Consider the following 24740-nt stretch of genomic DNA (forward strand, 5'->3'; position numbering starts at 1 on the left):
ACAGTTGGCCAGAGGGCACGGATATCCTGCTCTGCTATCATGTCCTTTTTTTAGGCAGTGGTATTATTAGGAATGACATGACAGGCATGATTTGCTTGTTCAGCTTTGGGAAAGTTTGGGAAGGAAACAGAACATCTCTGCACGCTACGGAAGAAAGGACAGACCTGACAGATTCTCTGACAGACGGCAGAAGCACGACTGTATTAAAATTTCATGCTCCTCCTCATCTCACCTAACTGGGCACACGAGTGAGCCCTCTTTATAAGCGCACTGTTCAACGTGGTGCAATCTAAAAGCAATAGAGGCAGACAAGACTGAATGCAAACAGCACTTGCCCAGCTTTAAAGTAACTCAGGATGAAACCACTCTGCTTCCTTTCCACTGACTTCTTTTACACCAGACGGGTTTCCCAAGAACAGCAGAGAGATCATGTATTAGCACCACAGTAACCCACAAACATTGGAATGCTACAACAAGTAGCATATAACTCTGCACCAGACAGGTAAGTTCAGTTCAATTCGTTACACTGATTGCTAGACAGGACAACTGCAGAATTCAGGACAGCAGTGCAACTCCATTCCCATTCAAAACCCTCCACCTGATTTACTATATACATTAGGCAACAGGCAACGCTTTCCAAGAAAGCTCATCCTGTCCAGGAACTTGACTGTCACTTTCAAAAGCAAGTGACTGGCTGTCAGTTATATACAAACACCCAAGACCCTGTCTCACTTTGACAAATTTTCCCCAGTAAATATTGAGCAAGACAAGTATTTCCATAAAAACAGCTTATGATCACATAAATCCACTGCAACATGCATGCAGATGGGGCAGCATTAACATCGCTTGCCATCACCTTCTCCTCGCCATCTCCATGGCAAACAAATCCCTGGGTGGTTCTAACTGAACTTCAGTGCCCTCATCTGTAGGGCTGGACCCTTCACCAGTTATGCAGGGAGACAGCTCCTGGGTTACATGCCAAAACATCGGGTTTGGTTCTGATTTACTACTTGTCACCACATGCAAGTCCTCTGGGTCTCAATATATTGCCTTGCTAGCCCTGAGATTTAGGCAACAACTATCTGCAGCAGACTGGATGTGCAAAGCTGGCTAAAGACTTTGGGAGTCTTTAGCTTGGTACTGCAGCCAACGAGAGCCAGGACAACCAGCAACTGCCTTCAGAGTAACTCTGTTAAAGAGCAGACGTGGGAGATATCCAGGGACAGCAGTGGTTTCCCCACTAAACCAAGGTGGTTGTGTTATTGCAATCAACAGCCATCCTCAAAGCCAGGCTGAGGCAGATGCATGGTGCCAAGCGAAGAAGAATGAACTAGTGCTGGGAAAAGGACACCCAGAAACACACATCTGGGAAGCCATTTTCAGGCCAGAACATGTCTACAAGCTATGGCACAATTATCTGCCTCAAGTTTACCCATGGAGTTTGCAAATAAATGGCAGGATTTTTGCTTCTGGGACTGGCTTTGTGACACACTGCTAACATTGTCCCTGGCACAGGGTGGGCAGGCCACAAGAAACCCGGGTGGAAGACATGCCCTGTGCGATGCTTTGGACAGAAAAGCTGCCACGACAAAGCCAAGTCAGGTCCAAGGTGCTGGGTGATACACACCATGTAGTAGCCAGGAAGGAGCTTCTGTAGGAATTCAGCTTCCTTGTGCATCACAGTTTTTATGATGAATTCATCGTCGCTAGTGACATAGAAGAGGGAGCCGCTGGCACCAGGGTTCGACAGCTCTATCAGAGGCTCATTACATAATGAATACTAGGAAGAAAAAAAAAAAAAAAAAAAAAAGAGACATGTTTAGCCCTCACTCATTGCACATTGAGTTCTACGCCCTTGAAGGCTTTCCTCAGCACGCTGTCTCCCTGTGAGATTAAGGGGTAGCAAAGCTTAAGTGAGAACTATTTTCATTATAGGTTAGGTCTAAGCAGCAAAGCTGATGGAGAATTGACAATTAGAGACCAAGATTACAGTTCAGAGCATCCCAACTGCTCAGAATCAAGCTAATCATCTGCTTTCAGTAATATCCAGGCTTCATAATGACATCTTATCTTTTCCCATTGTGCACGTATCACATTTAGGCTTCTTTCAGCACATTACTGCAAGCGCAGACGGAAAGACAGGATTTTAAAAGACAAGACAGTCAGCTCAGGGTACCATGTATCACCATGCTGGAGGGAACACAATGCACTGGCTGTTCTCAGCAGCCTCCTCTGGCCTTGTGCTCCCCTGTTACAGAGGATTTTTACAGCTACACCTCGCCCCCTCAATCCTGCTAGAAACACATGAAAAGTATTAGACCAGGTGTCCAAACAAGAAGAGGACAAGCACTGTGTAAGCACAGTGAGGGGTACTGCATCAGGAAGTGAACTGGGAGGACGTTTTTAGACATCAGTATGCAAACAGCAGGTCCTCAAATGAGGACATGCCTAGCAGCAGGAAAAAGAAAAAAACCAAAAGAACAAAGCGCAAGCACACACGTGCACTTTGCAACTAGGTACCAACCCCAAGGTAACTGCGTAGATCGAGTGGGTTCAGGGCAGTATCACGTCAGAGCTGCCACAGCAAGAGGTAAGATGGGGAGAGGGAGGTAGGGTATGTAAGGGACATAATCAGAGCAATAAATTAAATGCTCATCATTACATACTGAAAACAGCTTTCAGCCCTGCACAGATTAATGATCCAAGACTTTATCAAGTTAATTATCTCATGCATAATTAAAAGCATTTGCTGCTGTGGCAGGCAAGAGAGAATCAGGGGAAACAGAAGCAACAAATCAGAGCCGTGACCTTTGCAACTGAGGCAGGCTCTTTGCCTCACCCAAGTTTTGAACCGCTCATCAAATCAGCCAGCATTATCTTGGATGGCACAGATGGGGACCACTGTTACTGTCAAACCATGCAATGGCTCAGATTTGTTTCTACTGGTAGGCGTTCAGCTACGATTACCCCCGTCTACAGCTGAAGTCAGAAAAAAAGGGCTATTAATAAAGGGGGAAGGCATGCACTTATCTGGATGTGGTGTTCCCTTCCCCGGTTCAACAAATGTCCTTTTCTAAAGAGCAGGATGTCACATACATGCAAGAGACCAAATTCAACCCCAGTGTACTCCAAGCCCTGACAGCTTATACTACTAGGTATTTTAAAAACAGCCTTTCCAGCTCTGAGGAGCTTTCTGAGCACAAGAACAAGCTGTATTTTATTCTGTCTTTGTAAGATGATTAAAATAACTACACTCACATAGCTCTTGAGTGAGTACACAAGGAAAAACTCCCATCTTTGTCCTCAGAGCCCCAGGGAACATTACAGGGTTGCACCCAGCAGAACACAACTCCTTTTGCTTGTAAACACAGTAAGTTATTGTCACCACAAGCAACAGAGAGGGAACCCCATTGCATAGCTTACACAGCACACACTGTAGGCAGATTACTTCCTTTCCCTCCAGCGTAAGCTAGCAGCTACCTCTTAGCAAACAAAGACTTGGGCTGAGTGGTGCTGGTCTTGCTGGGACCATCACTGGATCTCCTCCAAAACTGAACAGAGTCCCGAAATCCACAGCCTCTTCCCATTTCTTGCTGGGATCAGAAAAATTCCTCAACTCTTTTCTGTCCCTTTTAGGCAAGAATTGCTGACAGCCTTGATTTAGGGGCAAATTTCTTGCGTTACTCTAGACCATCTCAAATAAAGGAGGAAAGACAGAGAAATCCAAAAATATATCCATACCAAATAATCATCTGGACGAATCCCAAAGAGTTCTCGGAAGTACCGAAAAGCCACTGGTGCGTAGGTCTTGAACCTGAAGTCAGCATAATGGTGAGCTGGGGTGAGATTACTTCCTTCGCTGCACAGAACAGACATTACGTGAGCAGGGCCTCTGTATTACCGTTCACCAGATATGCACAGTCACATCAAGGCTACTGTATATTTAAGATAAATTGAGCCTTGCAAAAAGACATCTTATGAACAACAACAACAACAACAAATGTCTTTCTTCTGTGGCAGGACAACAGGAAAATAGGCTTTAAATTATCTGCCAAAACCTGTTTCAAAAGAATGCAAGGAACAACCACTTGCCAAGCAGAATATATTTACACAGATAATATAAGCTTTTATGAGCTTTGTTTATTCACAGAGTTAAAGAGCTCCCAGAATGAGTTTCTTCCATCTCAAACACGGTATAATTTTGTGGAAGAAATTCCAGACAGGTAGAAAGAGAAGCACATAGGAAACTAACGAACTGAAGCATATAGTACTGCATCTTACATTGTACTTTCTTGCAAGCCAGCGTATTGCAGAATCTAACACTTTCCACTGTTATGTTTGTATGTAATGGATGCACATTTAAAACATTGAGAGCATCCAACTAAAGACAGATGGAAGCTCTCTTGAAAAATCAGTGAGAAGAAAAGAAAAGAAATAACTCGTCCATTCATTTTGTTTCCCCTGTCTTCTTTACCTTGGGAAAAAAATGCTCTCCACGACATAGAAGTCCTGCATCAGGACATCTCTCTCTGGCTTGGAGCTCAGATTGCCAACAGTATAACCAATCCCTAGCTGGATGGCCCCCTTCAGAGTGGATGAGGTGGTCTGGCAGAAAAAGAGCAGTCAGTGAGCATTTCACAGCAGATTAGCACAATAACATCCCCTATATTAAAATACAGTCATGTCTATGACTTCTGCGGGGTCATCTCGGACACTACAAACTGCTAAACAAGTTCAACCAGCTGCTGAAGAGATGGATTATGGCTTCCAGGTTTGCCATTTGCAAGATTATGCAGTACAGGGGTGCTGCATAAAAATCTAAATCAGATTGGTAGCTATTGGGCCCCAATTTCTCTTCTCAGCCTGCTACCTACACATAGCTCCCACTCTCCACTCCACAAACCCAAACCTTTTTGTAGGTGGTTTCACCAGAAGCATCAACGCCTCGATGACCTATCTTCTTTCCCTGGCCAGGCTGTCCCGGTAGCGATGGTCCCTGCAATGAAAGAGCACAGCTAAAGCCCAGAACAGAAGCTGACCTGGCAGACAATAACAAGCAGAGCAGCTCCAGCACAACCACACTATCACAGTTGTAAAGGACAGAGGGATTGCTCTCTATCACTGGAGAAAAATCTGCAGAGTGCAAACAGGTGTAACTGGTGCTGGCAAGCTTTAAACAAGGCTGTTTGAATTATATATCCATCCCTCAAGCCAAGAAGAGTTAGAATACCCAACCACTCCATCTGACACCCTCAGTACTAACTGGGCAGAGCTCTGAGCAAAGATGCTGAGCTCAGGAAAGATCTGCTTGCTTCCCAGCTGCCAAGATTCCCCCATTGCTTGACTGCGGTTTCTCACTGATTTAAAATAGTGGTGATAAATTAAATAAAACAGCAAGAGAAGTTTATTCTTAAAAATCCCATGCCCTCAGGTGTCATTCCAATACCTCATGCTTCACTAGAGAAATCAGAAACAGGCAACAGGGAAAACACAGCCCCACTCCTGCATTCACATGGAGATAATCCATTTAAGCGAGATCTCATTTGTTTACAATTCAAAGGACAAGCCCACACAGGGTAAACTGCAATAGCAGCTCTTCCTGAAGTTTTGCAAAGAATTTACAGAAACACTATAGGACTGCCAGCACTTCAGAGTGAGAACAAACCTACTCCTGTCCCATTCTCCTCCTCTTCTACCTCTGAGTCTGCCTGGGCCTTTTTTTCGCCAATCCAGAAGGGAGCAGATTGTGGCTGCACTCTTTAACAAGCCGATGTTTTGGAAGTTCAATACAGCTCCTTTCGCAACCCCAGGCGTAGGGCCTCTATACTCTGCCACATTTCACCTACTCCCCAGCTCTCCTGCCACCCCAACAGATTGCAGAGCCCAGCAGACAGCTAAAACTGCTGGTGAGCCACCAGCGACATTTAGGGGGTTGTTACATGAAAGAACAGCCAGGCTTTGGATGTTCCTTTAAGCAGCATGCAGAGAGATCCAAGGTCATTTCCCCAGTGACAATATTATATCTCTCCCTCTCAAGTGCCACACAGACCCATCTCTCCGAACTGATGTCTACAGCAGACAATGTATAATTTTGTTCAGACTACAGAAGTTCTTTGTGTTTTAGCTTTTAATCAAGAGCTTGCAGCTATTTCTGGTCAAACTGCTTGTACTTCTGGTATTAAGGGGCAGTCTGATTTCACTTTCAAAAATCTTATTTCCTACTCCGTTTTAAACATTTAGTACAGCCAGGCTTGCTTCCAAGTACTCCTTCTCCAAGCAGTCGTGATTATCAGTACAGCTTATCCTTTCCCTGCAGCTTCTAACGAACAAGCTGGATCCTATTACACGCAAGCTTGAGCTGTATCGTCCTGCCTCACCACATGGCTCATCATCATCCTCTCAAAGCGATTAACAGACACAGGTATTGGTTCAGAGATTGCCATCACATGAAATGCAGTAACAAAAGTCTCTTCCACAGTGTCTTGCTCTACCTGTGACTGTGTTTCCAGGGCAAGAAAAAGTGGGGCTATTTGTGCATTGAACAAAACAATCAAATTTCACAGAAGTTGAGCTTCCTTCTATGCATGTTTCTGGGGAGGGAGGGAAGAAAGAATCAAGTGTCACATTCCTGGCAGTTTTATGGGAAGATTTTGCTATTCGTGTATAAAATGCTCATCATCCCAGGTGAGTAATGTAAAGGGGTATGTCAGAAAATTAGATCAAACAAAAATATGAACATGATGCCCTAAACCAAGAGTGTGGGCTTCAGGGAACAGCTTTCAGGCACAGATCCTCCTACTAGATTCCCTGCTGCCAACTGTGAAGAGTTTTGCTCCAGAAGGTAACAGTGATTCAGCAACCTGCAACCTGGATTATGTGTGAGAGAGGATCAGTCCCTCGAGATGTTCCCCTGTGTTACGGCTTCACAAATTACAGCATCCTTGACTTGCTCCCAGGAGTGGGTGAGACCCAACACAGAGCCCTGGAGATGCCCAATACATGGATTCTCCATTTATCACCTTCAGGTTTTGGTGTGGAAGTGATGCCCTCAGCCACTTACTTACAGACATCATGGATCACGCAGCTAAAACTGGCCACGTAGTGGGCATAATCCCTTCACATCCAGAGACCTGCCACTAATTTTCTTTCTCCCAAATAACAGATATCAAATTTTCAGTAATCTTAAATGTCTTTTGAAATCCAGCTTTGCTCAAAACAGTCAGGCAGAAGTGTCTTCTAGAGCTCTGTGTTCTCATTTCTCAACACGGAATTTTAAAGGCCAGCTTTATACATCTCACCTCAGTGATGGCTGCCTTCTTCGGTGCCAGACCTGAGGAGAGAAGGGAAGAGCATCAGTAAAAGTAAAGACATCAGAAAAAAACAACAACAACAAAAAAGAGAAAATAGCCTAATGCTTTGCTCTTTCAAGCAAGCTGGAAAGCCTTTAAAGCAGCTGGTTTTGTTCAGTTTTCAGTTTCACTAGTGCAGGAGTCTGAAGTTATAGGGGTGACCCAAACAATTTCATATTCAGATGCACAATTTTTCCTAGCAATAAAGTTTCCTAGAGGCTTCAGTAAAGAAAGTTCTTGTAAATCCCTGCTGCACCGTAAGTAATAGGTCCACACTACACTGAAGAGTCGGTTACATACAGAAGCCCAGAGAGACACTTATGAAGCTGCTTTCTAGCCACTCAGAAGGCACTTGACAAACTGTATTGATAATTGAATCTATTTATAGAATCCGATGTCCAAATATATCGCAAAAATGAATGCATCATTTATCTCTACCACTGCCTTTGGGAGAAGCCACCATTACTCCATTACAGTGAACTGTGAGAAATTAGGATTTTGCCTAAAGCTTTTAGATATATAATCAGAGTTGGAGACACAGTCCCCAACCCTCCTCTAACATGAGGCCATCTTTCCATTTCCTAGCACCAGCCCAAGTTTGCAAGGAGCTTCTTGTTTTTAGGCAACAATGAGAACTGGCTCCTCTGCCGCCGGCCCCAAGAGGTGTTTGCTGACCTGCTGAGAACCTCGTGCGTGGGACCACAAGCTCCAGCCCAGCTGACTCTGGAGAGGCGCCACGAATAAGGATCAAGAGCTGCTTAAGACGACCTCCCCTGCCAAGGCAGCTCCCCAACCTCCCCAACCACCTCTGCACGCAGAGCCCAGTTATTAGGAGTGAAGCCCACCAGCAAAGAAGACAAACCCAAGTGATAGATTTAAGGCCATCTGTTTCCAGGTACGGGTCTGCCGCTCCCTGCCCTTGTCTGAAGAGTTTCTACAAGGACAGGTTGTTAAGCAACCCACAATCCTTTAGAAAGGGCTTAATTTCGCAAGAGAACATTGAGTAGAGCTTGAGAGTTTTGGCTGTGAAGAAGAAAGGCTCTTCCAAGCCCTCAACTTTTCCCCACTTGAGGGCAATGGGTGGATTACACAACTGCCTGCCGGTGCGTAAGTCCTCTGATCCAAGCGGGATATCTACGCTGTTTTGAAATTGTGCTCTCTAGTGCCCAAGTTTTGCATCAGAAACAGAATCACAGGACTGCAGCAAAGGTCTGAAGTCCTGCTCCCTCTGTGCGAGCTGCATCACACAATCCCATCTCAAGCAGGAGGACTGAAGGCGAGCGGAGTGGGAACCCCTCACCGGCGCAGAGCAGCTCCCCTCCGTCACCCACCCGGGTTGCGCACCCCTCAGCCACAGGGCTGTCACCTACACGGGTGGGCGCTGCACATGATGGGTGATGTGAAACCCTGTCACTCCCTCCAGCTCTTTGGGATTGCACCAGCACGCAGCTCAGAGGACCACCGCTAGCTCAAACTCCGCATCAGTTTTTGCACTGAAAAATCAGTTCTTTAGCCTAAGACAACGCAATTTTATGATCATTCAACAGAAAGCCCTGCAATGGCCAGGGGAGCAGGTAATATGGCACTAAGTAAGTGTTTGGCTAACGAACTTTCAGGGCATGGGCTGGAGCAGCAACTCAAGACCACAGAGGAACCCAAAGGAGCAAACGTTGCTCCAGGTCGAACGCTGGAAATGGCTGGGAACACAACGTGGCCAAGAGGGCCCCGGGGGCCAGGGAGACTACGCTCTCCCTGCCACAGCCGCGACCGCTCTCCTACTGCACTAATCTCTTTTCTGCACTTTGTCACAATTCCAGAGCAGGAGATTATCTTTAATTTTGTGATAATTACCACAAGCCGCTTTCATTCCCAGCTTTTAAGTGTCTGCTGCTGTACACGTACCAAACGTGGAATCAACACCAACTGCCCATATGAAGGAAAGGTACAAGAGGCGAGGAACTGCGGATCTCCAGGAGAAACGATGCCTCAGGTGAACAAGAGCATCACCAACAAAATCTCCCTCCCAACCCCCACTCCCCCCCCCCAAAAAATCGGATTTATAAAATCAACTTGTCTAGGCAGAAAATGAAAAAATCTTCCACTGGCTACTCAGTGCACAGCACTTGGCTGTGCTCATCTCAAACAAGCTGACAGATGGCCTTGCAAAAACTGATTTAACTCCAGCTTCAGGGGTTATACAGCCACGAGAGACAGCACTTGGGTTTGTGGGGAACAGGAGCTCTGCTACGGGAAGTTTCAACACTTAACAAGCTAATTGAAATGATTCTTATCCGATTTGGTGCAGCTTAGCGAGGGTGTATTCAGAAACATGAGGAGCGGCTCTGGAAGGGGAACCCCGGGATGAAACCCCAGCTTTCTGCCCTGCCTCCAGCTCATGCCAGGGTTTGGTATTGCATTTCGTGCACGCTTGACCTGCTGCCTTCAGTTCCTCTTCTCATCTGCGCACAGCTTTGAGTCAACCCTATCCCAACGCTTGAGCTCCTCTGGAGCCTCAGAAATTAACGCTTCGGTTGTAGGATTCAGCAATTCTCATCTCTGATTTAACATCGATTTTTTTCATATGCCGCCCTATTCACAGCCACATCCAGCTTGTCCATCCCTGCCACAATGCTGACACCTCGCAGGACAGGGATGAATTTACTCCTGGAAACACTCTGCACATTTACTGTCCGACATAGAAAATGACTCTCAAGTTTTAGCTCTACCACACCAGTGGAGCGTAAACCTACACAACATGAGATAACCCATTTCTCCTCTTATGTGATATATTGCATCAACAAATTTGTGTTCAGACCTTTTTAGGCCCCTCATGCCCATTTACACATGCTTGATTGCTTGCTCCCAGTAAGCAATGCACAACACAGGCTGCAGGAAGGCTCCCACTCACAAAGGAAACCCTCATCTTGACCAGGTTCGTTAGCCAGCCTCACTGGCGCATCTGCACTCACAAAATGGTGTAGGGTTGGGATCAGAGCAGCTCCCTCAGCTTCTCCAGCCCACTGCCTCTCTAGATGCTGTCATTAAAGAAATGCAAGTGATGCCAGAAGTTAAGAAGTTAAAAAAAAAAAAAAAATCATCAAATCTTTGGGCTTAAAAGCAAACTTCATGAAAACCAGAAAATACTGCCTTGCTGTCCACAACTTAGAATGAGTTTAAGTTAAACACACAGGTTTCAAGTTTAATTTTAATTTCAAGTTTCAGAGAATAAATTTTAAAACTAATCAAGGGGAAAAAAAAAAGTCACTCAGATCTCTCAAAACTAAGTCAAGTTGACTAGCAAAACCCCTTTGTTATAAACCCAGAAAGAGCCATGAGAGGCTTCTATCCACTGAAAAGGAATTTCTTAAGGAAGTTTACAAACATCCAGCAGAAGCCTTGTTTAAGATCTAATAAAGAAGTCTTCTTTGTAAGACAGATGTATACACACATACGTTTATAAATTATAAATATTTGATGCTTTAGGATGCTCTAGAGAGGTCAAAGCAAATTTGAATAACTGGTAGATTTATCTGGACTCCTTCCTCCAGTCAGAGATGATGCTGCACCTTTAATAAAAGCTTCACTTTAATAAAGTGTTTACAAGGAGATATACAATGTGACTGCAACTAAAAATATGTTTGAATATAAACACCACATAAGCTCTTCAGGTGAAGGCTGTACCAACATGACCCTTCCAAAACCACACCATACTAGAGACTTGCAATCTGCCACTCACTCGCAGTCAGGGCACTAGCAATTGCAATCAAACATGGCTAGTTTTCAAAGTACAGTTCTCCAAAAGTGCTGGACCAGCAGTTTACATTTGTTGTTGTTGGGCTTTTTTATTTGTTCTTTGTTTTTAAACTACTGAGCTGACAGCAGCCTTTGCAAAATTGACATTTAATACTAACCCAGCATAACCTGCTAGAAAGCTGTGAAATTCTGACAAGTCATACGCACACCGAAGGAGGTCTGGATCTAATTTTACACTTATTCCATCGAGAACAAGACAACGTGACACACCTGAGCAACCATTTAGACAATAAGAGGAGGTGAACACTGCAACCAGGATGCTACAATTTATTGTTTGATCTGACCACTCTAAATGCAGCCCCGTCTGGTCAATGCATTATGTGCAAAAGCATTAAGAAACAGAGTGCTAAGACACAAGCTGTGAAAGTTAAAGGCTATACACATGTAGCAGACAGATGTGTTGCAGTCGAAATACAGAGAGAAAGGCTGGAAATGAAACGCATCCATCAAAACAGACAGCTGTTACTTCCCGTAAGGGACTGCTGATAAAAAGAAATTAAAATTAAGGGGGTGTGGGGGAAGGCAATTCAGAGAAGATGCCAGAAAACATGTCTCAGCTGAGAAGCAGCATCGGAACCAGCGCAGGCAGCCAGCCGGGGCTTCCCAAGGAGCTGGCACGAGCATCAGGCCATATCAAAAGGGAAAGGCAGAAAGCAACCTCTGAATTTCTTCTTGCACTTGAAATGTGTGGCTTCAGCTCCCAGCAAGCAGCACACAGGATCAGGCAGCCCAGGGCCGTCATTAGAGAGGAGGAGACACAACAAGGAGCAGAAGCCGGACTCTTAGCAACCTCCTGGAGAAGGCGGCTGTTTACAACCTGCCCTTCCCAGTCATCCAGGATGACCTACTTCTGATCATTAAACACATTTTCTTCCCATAAAACAACACAATTTGATTAGGATGAGAAACATCAAGTAAGCCACAATACTGAATAAAAAGGTTGGGGTTTTTTCCCCCCTTAAATGCAGCATCTCTCAGCAGAAAGAGCCGTAGCCAACTGCTCTGCACCCTGGGCACGGAGAGCTGCTTCTGCCATTGGAGAGCTTGCAGAAATAATATGGAAATAAAGCAATCTGAGATAAATCCTGCTTGTTATATAGAATCTCCATATAGCTTTGATACCAAAATGTATCTGTTTTTCCCTGGAGCACTTGCTGACCGAATGAACGATTTTTGGGATCATCTACACAAAACTCATGCTGGTTGAACACCGCCTAAACTCCCTCTCTCCACCAGTTAGCCCTGTCCAGCCCAGTGCTCCAGCAAGGCTCGCTCCATCCCTATGAGCAAGCACGGCAAGGAGGAGGAGAGACCCTGCTTCAATGCACCTGCAGTGCAGGGAGCTCCATGTTCCTCAGGACAGTTTAGTCACCATCCAAAAGTCCAGCAGTTATTTGCAGACAGATGGAAATGCTGGCAGCGCCAGGCAGTGTTCAAACTGGACTACCAGGAGCAGCCAGAGATAAGTAATCCCGTTTAATCCCACCTTGGCTGCCCTGCTCTCCTCTCTGTCCTCTGCTCCCGCTCGCCGCCCACGCCAGCTCCGTGCCTCGTTTTGCTGTTTCAAGCACACAGGAACCACCTCCACTTTGGGGAGGGAAGACGACATTTGCCAACCATGCTCTGCTGCACCAACTCTATGGGCTGCACTCTTCTCCCACGGCCTTTGTCTTGTTGGTCGGGAAAGGAACGGCATGGCTTGTACAAATTAAGGGAAAGAGCTTAATGTACCAGCTAGGTAGGACGGGCCCTCCGGGCACCGCTGTGATACCTACTCGACAGCAGTGACACAGCTCGCTCTCTCCTTACCACCCCAGGCAGTTTCTACCTAGGAGCTCTTCAATTAACCTGAGACAGGCGGGCGGCAGGGAGCCCCCCCTGCCCTGAGCCCTACACCCAGTCCTGCCCCAGCCACCCCCTCCAGGTTTCTGCTTGAGGGTTTTGAACCCCAAACCCCAGAACTGCCCCCTCTGCTCTCTTGCCAGCACTACCCCAGGGATCAAACAGTTTAAACCCTGTATTATACAGCCCAGCTAGGGCCGCTCAAAGCAAAGCGTCCAGCTTACGGAGCATCAGAACTGCAAGGGACTGCCACAAAGGGATGATTCTGCAGTAAAAGCACCTATCAGCTTATTTTCTTTTTCTTTTTATGCAGAAACTCTTTCTGCCTCAGAAATAAATCTATTTATCCCAGCTCAGGAGGCAGGGCAGAAGCTGAAGCTGAAGGCGGGGAGTTAACACATTCCTCCCTCAGCTGCAGGTGCGGGACCGCATCCTGGGTGCAGCCCTCCTCAGGGAGCCACACTGCTGAGCCAGGACATACCATGCTAAAACGTTTCCTTGACAACTCACCAGAAAAGCACTTACAGCGCAGAAGCCCAATTACAGTGAGGAATGAGCAGGACAAGACCAGGGAAATGAAATTTAAAAAGAACTGATTTGTTTTCTTGTCTCGGATCAGCTGCGTGTAGAAAAAAAGGACAATTTCGGAGCGCCTAGCCCGAACCGTGTGACACAGCCGACAAAAAAGCAAAACAAGAATCTCATCAAGAGGAGCACACAATAGCTGACACCCAGTAGCGGAAAAGGCTGCAGCCATTCGGCTCCACGTTCAACTCTGTAATTATGCAATCCAGTGGGATGTTCAGGCGAACATCTGCTAGATGGGAAAGGTGCAGTCTTATCTGAACACAGTGTTCCTGCTCCCTTCCACACCGCCAGTCACAGGAGGATCGCGGAGTGGAACGCCACACGCTCCCCGGCACGTCCAGAGCGGCCGAGCGTGCTGCCCATGTGGGTAGTGGAGGCAGAAAGGTGAGATGCTCCCAAGGTCAGGCACCCCGGCAGTGGCGTTAGGGTCACCAGCCTCTTCCTAGCCTCTGGCTTCTCTATTGCAACCTTCGAGTCCCAATCTGTCTACCAGAATTCAAAGCAAAGCTTGATTAGGATTAATTAGAGACAGCAAACATCGCAGCAGGAAGCATAACCTCTCCAGGACAGAGCCAGCTCTCTGTGCCTGTGACGACATCCAGGCACAGTGGCACCACATTAAAACCACGACGCCAATTTAGAGTGAGGCCATGAAAGGCTGAAGGACTTTGAAGTCACATTCCTTACAATTATCTAGAAGAGCTAAAGCAACACCTAGTTGCTCCCTTACCTTAGCTCAGGGGTAGGATAAGCTTCGCATCCCCTACTAGCAGGTCCCTACCCACCGACACAGCTCACCGGAGCATCTCCTGGCTGCTGGGAGAGCTGTAGCTCAGCAGCGAGAAGACAGAAAACCTCCTGTTGCCTTTCTAGTCGCGTTGCAAAAACATCAGGGACCTGAATGTAGCGCATGACCCCAGGCAGCCCTTGAGACTCTTTTTGTGTGTTCAGATGGAGTTTTCAGCTGCCACAAGGTCCCAGAGAGCTGTTTCCCAACCCCAGGTCAGAGCAGTACAAGACAGCTTTCCGAAGGCTTGGTCCAGAATTCACTTCCCTCCTTTGTTTTCTGAACATCACTATCCCCCTTCCTGCAGGCTCCTGCCTAGAAGCAGGATTCAGGACTTTTAACACATGCAGTGTCCTACCTCTGTGCATGGAAAGGATGCTCAGCTGCATCCTCCATTACACTATTCTCCAAGTGCCACTAATAAAGACAGAGAAGTGCAAGCTGACTAATCTGAGGTTACACACTGCTTGCCAGAGCCAGAGCAGTTATTCTGCCCCAAATACACAAAGTTTGCAGTGTGGCATGGCTCAGTGCTTTAGCTGCATGAGGCTTAACGTCAGACCTCAGCACCTCCCGGCTAGGTAGGGATTAGCGCTGCTGGAGGCTCTTCACCATCCTCCGACCTTTGCAAGCTCCCTTTGCAACTTGCTGTCTCTGCGAGGATGCCTGCAAGGCTGGTACCAGGCATGGGACAAGGAATTGGTGGCTGGAAAAAGGGTGACTTCAAAAGTAGCCAATCCCCAAACTTCTTAAGCTGATAAATAGCACAAGATATTGTTACTGAGAGTGCAAAACCCCTTTAACTAGAGAGCAGAAGGATGCCCTTGCACAACATCAGCTTGGTTCCCTTTACAATATTGCTTCTTTGGGTATCCCTCCAAAGGATCTCAACCTGTCTTGGGAGAGCACTGGCAAGTCAAAGAAATCATTCAAGCTCCTTGTAGGAACAGCACAGCAGATACAAAGAGTGCTGGATTGCAAGCTATATGAGACAGTGACAAACTATCCCCCCTATTTTATCTCTCAGCCCTTTCTCACAGAGGGTTCTGTCGCTAAACAAAGTCGGCACCTCTGATCCAGGAGGGATGGGTCAGATTTTTTATTGCTTCCACCATTTAAGAGTGTCTTCCTATAGATGTTACTTGACAGAGAGTTTACTCCCCTCGCCCATTCACCATCAAGAATTATTCTCAGACTGAATTATATTGAAATAGAAGAACGCAACTCAAGAAAGATATCCACCTCCTCGAATTTTCCATTTTCTGACCTTCTAAAAGATGTGTTGAAGTCCAGTTACTACAGTCACAGCACATAAAGAAATCTACCTGAAGTTTCACAATAACCGCCCACCACGATACCAGGATATACAGAAGTTACCACAGTTTTAAAACTGTGGGAGCTTAGCATCCCAACCAACAGCAATCTCCAAAGGGAAAACAGTTGTTTTGTCTGCAGGCCACCCTCCACAAGTCATCCTGAAGATGCACCTGGATTTTTAATGAGTGGGGTATTTCCTGATTTACTCCGTAGCCAAAGCTGCTCGGCTAAATCCTCTAAGATTTAATTCCGCTCTTGCTAATGTCGCTTGACAGAGATTTTCCGAGGGTGCTTAAACACTGAAGACTTGAAAGGGGATTTCAGAATGGGGTCGCATACAACATGCGTCACTGGATATAAAGTCCTTTTGCTAGGCTGCTCACATCAGGTTGAGTAAACTCTCTTTCACAAAACACTTTCAGGTTGCTATGCACACTGCTGACAACACTGCAACATACACCTGTATGTAGAGATTCGCATCGCAATGCTGAGGACAGGATCTGGGTGGGAGAGGAGGTGAGGGATGTCTGTAACTTCTACCTGTTTCAAAAACAGATGTCAAGGCAAAAGCATCAGGTTGAATTTCTGGACCTGTTTTTAGAGCATGGGTTTGTGATACAGCCCCTCAAAGAGCACGCCCTCTATGCAATTCAGACGTAGTTTTCAAGTTGACCAGGTCCCACTAAAAACATAAACTTAAAAAGACACGATAGGAAAAGCAGGCCAGTGATACATCTTTGTCTGAGATCTACTTCTAAATAAACCGAAGCTTTTGCTGCCGTAACAACTAGAAATTCAAGCTCTCCAGGCTGCATGCATGTCTCATCTGAGCTTTTTAGGCACCAAGCTATCAGAGATTTCTTGGCCTCATTCAAAATTAACTACCCCAACTCACATGTGGCAGAAAGCCAGGTCTGGCTGGTGTTTTGCTGCTTCCCATCAGCGTGTCCTCTGCCCTCATCACAGCACCCTGCCACCCGCGCTGCCTGCACCCTCTTCCTGCACAGGTAACACAGATTTTGCACAACCCATCCAAACCCTACAGCAAGCTGCAGTGCGGGCCAGCCAGCTCTTTAGGAGCAAACTCTGCTTAATCCATCCCAGTTACTGCAAATCCTTTCCTCCAGATGGATCCTATCCCTCTCTGGACATGCCAACACCTCCTCTCTCCCCCAGATTGAGGGGGCTGGTACCCAGGAGGGGTACCAAGCCTCCAGTCCTCCTCCACTGGGGCTCTGTAAGCAAACGTCCCCTGCAGCAGCAGCTCTAGACAGACCATGTACCTGTGTTGTGAGACTGAGGAAGGACCTCTAGGGCAAAAGCTACTGCCGCAAGGCGTGGGGGGCTGTAGGTTAAGAATAAATTATTGCTCACAACACGTTCTTTTCCTATCAGCTTTGTTAAGGCCGCTTCTGCTCTCTGTCACTAGAGCGTTCCAGTCGGATGCTCCTGCTTAGCTCTAACAAAGGCACCTGAACAGATGGAACAAAACAAGACATGGCAGAACAAGCTCAAAAGATGAAGTGTGCTGCCAAAAATCGTAACTCAAAGTTTCAGCAAGTAATCTCTTCTCTCCCTGGGATCCTGGCTGTAGCATGGCAGCTAGTGACTCAGCTATTAGCTGAAAATAAGTTACCTAAAAAATAAAGAGATTTTTAAAAACACTTCTAGAGCTCTTAGTAGGAAATACAAACAGGTGAGACACAGGTAGATGGCAGGAAGAGACAACCTGGTGCTTATGCTGAGCTACAAGGATGTTTCAGTTGCATTACACTGATGATCATAGAGAGCTGCCTCCAATACAGGTAACCACAAGCTGAAGGACAGGCTCTTTCTGGCACAGATCTGCAGCTTGCTCAAAAGCTAGGTCAGTAAAACAGCTTCTCCAACCCAGCCTAGAGGATTTTCACTTGGAGGCTGAGCCAGGCATTTATTACTTCTATTAACCATGTACAGCTATGTCCATTTATTTACCCATTTGGGAGCAAGCTCTGCTCCGGACTCTGTACAGGTACGTGTCCAAACTAAAGATGCAAAAGAATAAACAGCAAAATCCGAAAGAGCACTTAGGCTCCCAAAGTGCTGTACAGGCAGAACTGGTCATCCCCAAACTCCTGAAGGCACCCCGGGTGCTGAGGACACTTCAGATTTCTGGCAGTATTTTCCCAAAGGCTGCCACACACATTCATACCCAGTTCAGCTACAAACCCCTCTGCGAGCAGCACCACTATTTGGGATTCAGAAAAACAGAGACCACGGTCATTGCCGAGCTGTGCACCGGGCAAGTATTGCGCTTACCCCTTGCATCCTACACTTACACTGCTTGCATGCGTTATAGGAGTGGTCAAGGTTTTTCTAAAGTGATTTTGTGGTTTCTAGGATGTGTTTGACAGCAGACTGTTGCTAGGTGAAAGAAAACAAGTTACCATGGAGCTGAACCACAGCCAGCTGGGTCAGCTCTCTTCCCAGCTTTCCAGAGCTCCCAGCTCTTAGACTGTGGGTTTCAGAGCAGCCCTGCTTCACTGAACGAGTAGAAGAGGAAAGGCATTTGTTAAGCACAGAAAGCTACAACTGAAGAACATCGGGCTGCAAAGACAAGTGACCATCTTGGGAAGAGCCCAGTCTGTCTGGCCACATGGCTCATACACGTGCATTGATGTAACTGTAAGCTCGAGGTGCAACTGGGAACAGCTTCGGGTCTTGCAGGTCCTAAAGCAGAGTCCTAAAACTGCAAACAACTTAACTGCTGAGCCCTTCTCAGGGCTTTATTCAACATCTGCCCAACACAAGGAGAAACTGGGGATGCCTTATGTATAACAAGTATAGAATAAAGTAATTTAAGACAGCAGCATTGAGTGAACTTCAGTCTAGCATTTCTGAACTACATAGAAGAATCTCACAGGACCTTTAATACTGTTTGCTAAGACTTTTAATAAAACCAGAAACGAAGTAGCTCCCCTGAACCATAACACTACAAGGCTGGATCAGCCAAACACACGCTGACACTGACTTGCGGAGAGGGAGGAAAAGCACAATCTGCTCCTGCATTTGGAGAGAAACAGAAGCCATGGCCAGGCACACAAACATCATACGTTCACACTGAAAAGCATTCCCAGGAGGACAACCCAGCCTCTTGTCAGGTGTCCCCTCTGGTAGCTGCTGGCTCTCTGTATTATGATGGTGGCATGTGCTGTGGGGTGGGAGGAAGAACGCCAGAAGCATGCGGTAACACTGGCCAACAGCTACGTAACAGCTCTCAATGGGGAATATAAGATACACAGGGCTGACATGGGAAGTCCCATGGCTTAAACTCTAAATTTCCTGGCTCCCAACCCAGTAATCTTCTTCCAGACCAGATGGCTCAAGCCTCTAGATCTGTACCCACCAAGCAGCAGGGCTCCTCCAGCCTCACCAGCGAGGGCAGGGAGATTTTAACAGGTGACTTATTTTTACAAAGCACAGAAAAATGGAAATTAGAAGGCTTAGAGCAGTCAGGTGCCAATGGCTTTCCATGGGAAGAGAAAAAGGCAGGTCTGATGAAGCAGAACCATCCCGCAGATACTGCAATGCCATTTAAGGATGGACCTGACCAAGCTCTGCAGTTTTGGATGGGGCAATACTTCTTGGCTTCCTCCTCACCAAAATGGGTGCATTGGTTTTGCCAGAACTTAAAGGCCAGCCATAAGGCAAAGGACATTTGGAGACCATTATCTTGGCAAGTCAAAGCAACCAAAAGCAGGAGCTCTAATAGAAAACATTAAGTAAGAGGCAGCACTTGCCACTTCTGCCTGTAATATATTCCTTTTCCCTTTAGATGAGCAGCTGCCATTCAGGCACACCTTATCCCTGCCTCCCGCAGGCCTTGGATTAACTTGTTTTTCACCCCACCTCACCCTCACAGATTAAGTTGTTTTTCACCCCACCTCACAGAAAAACTTGCATTTAAATCTCATTTCTTCAGATACTGTAAAAACCCACCTCATTCCTCTAGGTTACAGTTTGCTCTTGATGCTCATCAGTTCCAGCCTTCTTGCACTCCTAGTTTTCAGTTTAGAAAAAAGATTCAAAATAAAACCAATCTTTGTGTTTTAAAACCTGGGAGTTAGGGAAGCCATAGCATCTCTCTGAGATCGGTTATAAACCTTCAATCTCAATACCTCATGGAAGCTCACACATTGCCATCCTACCAACACAAAACCAGAGCTTGCATGTATTAAACGAAGATCCTCCCAAATTACCACATTCTTCACAGCTGACGAAGTCCTGACAAGTAGTCCACTACCAGCATTTCATCTCAGGAGGGTCTTCAATTTAATACCGGCCTGTATTGGCCAGCTCTGCATCCGGTATAGAATGGGCAACCAGGTTTATTATAGCAAAGTGAAACAGATAAGGCAATTGCTGTCTTTAACTGAAATATAACTGTCTTGTCTGACAAAGTACACAGTCTTTTTGCTTTGTTTTAAAGACAGACCCACGTTTATCAGGACTTCGAGGCTCTCTGCAAGGGAGCTGCAGTGAAGATTGCAATTATACACAGGAAATGCATGGGGCCAGCCTGCAAAGAAGTCGCAGAAGCAATTAGCAGTTTCACGATGTTCACTCCTTCAGTTTCTCATTTTCTTTAATAAGCATTTTCTGGCATTACCAGTCTAGAAGCCTCCTTCTCAAAAGAGCGTCCTAGATAGTTAATCCACCAGTGACTCCTACTTAATACTGAAATGAAAACAAACATCCAACCCTCTGAGACTAAGGTGGAGAAAGACTATGTCATCATTTCTCTTCCATCAAAATTAATTTAAGCCTGAAGAGATGCCGGTTTGAGAGGAAGTATCCTGGAATTAAAAAAGAAAAACAAAACAGTACGCATATCAAAAGCTACAAAACGCAGCACAATATGCACTCCCTAGAAAAAACTTAATTATCTTGTAACATAAGTTAGCATTACAGGAAAAATAAGTAGTAAATTAAGCAAACGCAATTGTTAGCCTTCCAGATTTCAGTTCTGATCACTGAACAAACAGACCTTACCAACACAAAAATTATCCCATAACATGTGCTATTTAAACCCACAAATAATCACCACCTGTTAGGCCAAACTGAAAAACTTTGCCTTATTTCTGGATTCTACCTAGCCAAGTGTTTGCCCTGTAACTGAAGAGCATGTCATTTAACGTTGACAAGTACAGCTTCAAGACGGTATAATTTTCTGCTGTCTTTGTTTCAGCTTTGAAGTTAGGGACTATTTTACATCTCTATAGATTGCATTTCTGCCAGCAAATTCCATGCCATTTTGTACGCTGCCCCCGTCAACATGCATCCAGACAGATGGCGAGAGCAGCACCGAATACATACAGAAAGGAAAACTGTCATTTTAAAGACGACACCCATTTAAAAGTGACATTTAAAGAGAAGACAACCGGTTTCAGGTATTACATCTGCCCTCTCGGCAGCGCGTAGGACTTCTCATCACATTACACCTTCCTCTTGGCGTGGGGATGCACACACTGCAGAACTGGCTGCATGGACAGAAACTGTGAAATCAAGAAATCGGAGAGAGAACCAAGTTTCACATCAGCATCTAAATGGAGTGACTGACTGCATGAAGTGCCATCAGGCACACATTCAGGGAAGGAGCACTCAGCCAGATGATGATTTTAGCCAGCTGCTTCCCTTTGAAAAATGCAGTAATGGACAATTTTGCCTTGAAAAATCCACAAAATTTGGTCCATCAGATGTGCAGAGAAACTACAGAAAGAAAACTACTGCAGCATCTTTGTGATCAGCTGCTGTATCCTGCCCACACTAGGGGCTTTGGTAGTATTTTGCTTGCACTACTGCCCAGGTGACGGAAAGCGCCAAACACAACAAGCAAGCATTAAGACATGGGCAAATTTTCCCTGTCTTTCTAGAGCAGTTAGCGAAGTACCATCACTTCTGCCTTGCATCAGTCTTCACTCTCCACACACTAACTAGCACGGTAAACGACATCAATGACGCAAAGCCAGCGTGAACTTCAGTTCCCAGCTCTACGCTTAGAAGAGAACTGGGCATCCTGCAGGAAGAAACCAGGGCGCCCAACCGGTTGCAATGGGAAACTCCAGCTAATCACCTTCATTTTACTTTGTAAAATGGAAACTGGTGTTTCTAGGCCTTATGCGAAGCCTGAAGGTTTTTCTTCAATCCCTCAGATCTTCAGAACGTTGAGTAAAATCAATGGACGTTAGAGATGACGCTTTGCCGAAGTTGGGCTGCCAGCTTCTGGGTGGCCAGAAGCTGGCCCACTTCAGACAAAGTGGTAACAAAACCGAGCAGGCTCCAAGAGCAGAAAACAAGCTGTGTCTTATCTCAGCTGTTGTAACCCCCAAGATCTTACCAACTGCATCAACACAGCAAGGAAGCGGTACATACTGCTGTCAGTGTTTCCATCGCTGATGTGCACACTGGTAAGATCGGTCGTTTTAAGGTACAGCAACCTGCCATGAGCCTTGCAGTACTCTGGAGATGTGTCTTGAGCTTTGGAAAGATTTCACAGAATCTCTCAAAACTTGCCAATTACATAAAAATATTTCTCAAGTGCTTCAAATCCTGCGTGAGCTGTATCAACATGCCAACCAAAATCGCTCCCAACACTCAAGTTGCTCAGAGTGGTGCCAAGTGACCTTAATTACCTGAGCTCATACAGCCCTGAATGAAAAATAAAAATTCATACACAGTCCTTCTGAGCCAAACTCTAACCACTGGAGGGCTGAAGGGACTAGCATCAGAAAGGTGTTTATACAGGTATTCGCACAATAACTGAAGCTGTACTGTAACGGCACTGCTGCCCAATTGCAACTGGAGAAAAAACAAGTAAATATCCAAGAGCTCAGGAGGATGCTGTTAACTTGCCCTTTTAATAAACAGAACCAGTTCCACCCACAAATCAGAAATTCCACCCTGAAAAGTAATTGGGAACACCTTGAAGCCATTCATTTCATGCACAGAAAAAACCACTATTTGCTCTACTGTTGGGAGATTTTTTGGATTTTTATTTTTTTTTTTAGAAAAGCCTGCAAAGATCACAAAATGCTCCAAATGTAGAAAGCAGTAAAGCGAAGGTTGTCCCACCTCACTGTCGCCCTCACTGCACGTGGCCGGGACTCTCTCCCATCCCGCAGGAAGGGGAAGAGGGAGAGCAGATTAAGATGACCTGCATTACTTATGCTTTAAATATAAGCTAGCATTGCTTTTATTCTACCTACCTCGTTCCTCCCTATTCTTCCTGCCCCACATGGGGTTGAGCAAGACATCCTCTGCTCAGGTGGCACACATACAGGTGGAGTGCATCCAGCCTTAACCAGGGAGGCAGAAAGTAAGTTTGTGCATCAAGCCTGAAATCACAAGAGACTGACTTTGCAAACGATTCTCTTTTAATGGAGATTACGTGCATTTTTTGTGTCAGTCCAACTCCATCAGGCTATGCTTCACTGATCTCAGTGGCCATCTCAGCCACTGGAGATCTGAACCTTAACTTACTTGGAGTGACAGAATATAAAGCAGCAACTGAGAATGGCAAACTCCAGGGGGAAGAAAAGAAAAAGTGTAACTGGCAATTTAAATAACATCTTGCCAGGCAGCAAATGAAAGGGCAAAATAATCTTGACTAATTCTACTCTTGCAGAATCATTACATGGTCGCCAGCATGGTCTGACACATTTAAGACACCCATTTTGAAGGGCAGCATCCTGATGTGTCCAGAGTTTGAGTTACATTAAGGGCAGGCTTCCAACACCATCCCAGCCAAATGACTGCATGAACTCAGCCACCCGGTCGCAAAAGCAGCAGATCTCTTTGCCTCCTACAGAAAAAGCGGAAAAAACAGCTGGGGAATTACTCTGAATTACTAAATTCAGTGAAAGAGTAGGGACCCAACTGGCTCCCAGCCCAGCACTCCCCTTCCTCTGCTGATGAGCTGCCTTTCCTCTGGGAGCTCAGTGCTGGTTGAGGTTGACAGGCTCCCAGATCTTCTGGAGAAGAAATTAGGAGGTGTCTACCATGGTACAGGAACACAGAGAATTTGAAGAGTCAGTAGTTTGACAGAGCTTCATCAGAGAAAGCATCACCAAGTTTAAAAGAAGAGTTAAGTACTCTGGCTACATGGACCCTCACAGCACAGGGAACTAATTTTGCAGGAGCCACCAAGCCCCATGCGAGAACATCGCTCAGCAACAGCTACTGCAGGCACCAATGGGACCACTGCAAATCCAGAACACAGAAGCAGTAAAGTCTTAACAGTGGCAGCCAGAGCACAAGGCAGAAGCTGAATTAAACATCATTCCCCTGCATGGCTGGGAGAGATTTAATGTTGTACAGTAAAGCGAAAAGCAGCGTTTGAGCTACTTGGGAGTTTGACCGGTACCAAGCTCCGCACCAGCCCACGTCACTAACAGTACCGTCCCAACAGCGCGCTGCTACGTTTTAATGACTAAAAACAAGGCAAAGCTGCCCTTGTCTTATAATCCATTAATTCCTCCAAGTTCAGGAGACTGAGCTATTTCACACAGAACAAAGACATCAACTTGTTGCGTGCGGTGTTCCCATGCTCAGCTAATCTTCAGGCCCTTTCAGAAGTGGCAGTGTATCTGCCGAGGCCGGTCTTGTGACAAACCCCGAGCCATGACCCGGTTTCTTTGCTGGATCAACAAGTGCCTTGTGCAGCAGGAGCAGCTACAGGTGTGTTACCAGAACATGCGCTCTTCCTTTCCAAACACTACTCACACAACAGGCAGGTCTGCAACGGTGTAAATACCAGAGAAGCAAACAGCCAGTTTCCAAGTTCTCTTTTCTCCCAGGAAGTCTTTCCCACCCTCTCCAGTAGCAATTTCTGCAAAGAGAACATGCAGATTCTGCTAATTACAGAGGAGGTGAGGACTGTGCCCTCTTGATTAGTCTACAAAGCGTTTTACACTCCTCACACTGAATGCAAACCATACAGGCAGTGATCGGACATTGCGAGGTTCATTTTCTGAAACTGCAGATCTAATGGCTGCAAAGCCATACAA

At 46.0% G+C, this 24740-nt stretch overlaps 1 protein-coding gene across 18 annotated transcripts in view; it reads right to left on the minus strand.

The window, feature by feature from the left end:
• PIP5K1C (phosphatidylinositol-4-phosphate 5-kinase type 1 gamma) overlaps positions 1-24740 on the minus strand; it is a 50457-nt gene that overhangs the window by 18512 nt on the left and 7205 nt on the right. For all 18 annotated transcript variants that reach the window (XR_012651953.1, XR_012651952.1, XR_012651951.1 and 15 more), the window contains exons 2-6: positions 7299-7330; positions 4910-4996; positions 4475-4605; positions 3742-3859; positions 1628-1780 (exon numbers count right to left, since the gene is read on the minus strand). Coding sequence is in view for 15 of the 18 variants with exons in the window: in XM_075038254.1 (XP_074894355.1) it covers positions 1628-1780; positions 3742-3859; positions 4475-4605; positions 4910-4996; positions 7299-7330 (521 nt within the window). In the remaining 3 variants the exon portion in view is untranslated. The remainder of the gene's footprint in view (positions 1-1627; positions 1781-3741; positions 3860-4474; positions 4606-4909; positions 4997-7298; positions 7331-24740) is intronic.

Source organism: Buteo buteo, chromosome 10 (genome assembly GCF_964188355.1).
Source record: "Buteo buteo chromosome 10, bButBut1.hap1.1, whole genome shotgun sequence".
Taxonomy (NCBI): Eukaryota; Metazoa; Chordata; class Aves; order Accipitriformes; family Accipitridae; genus Buteo; species Buteo buteo.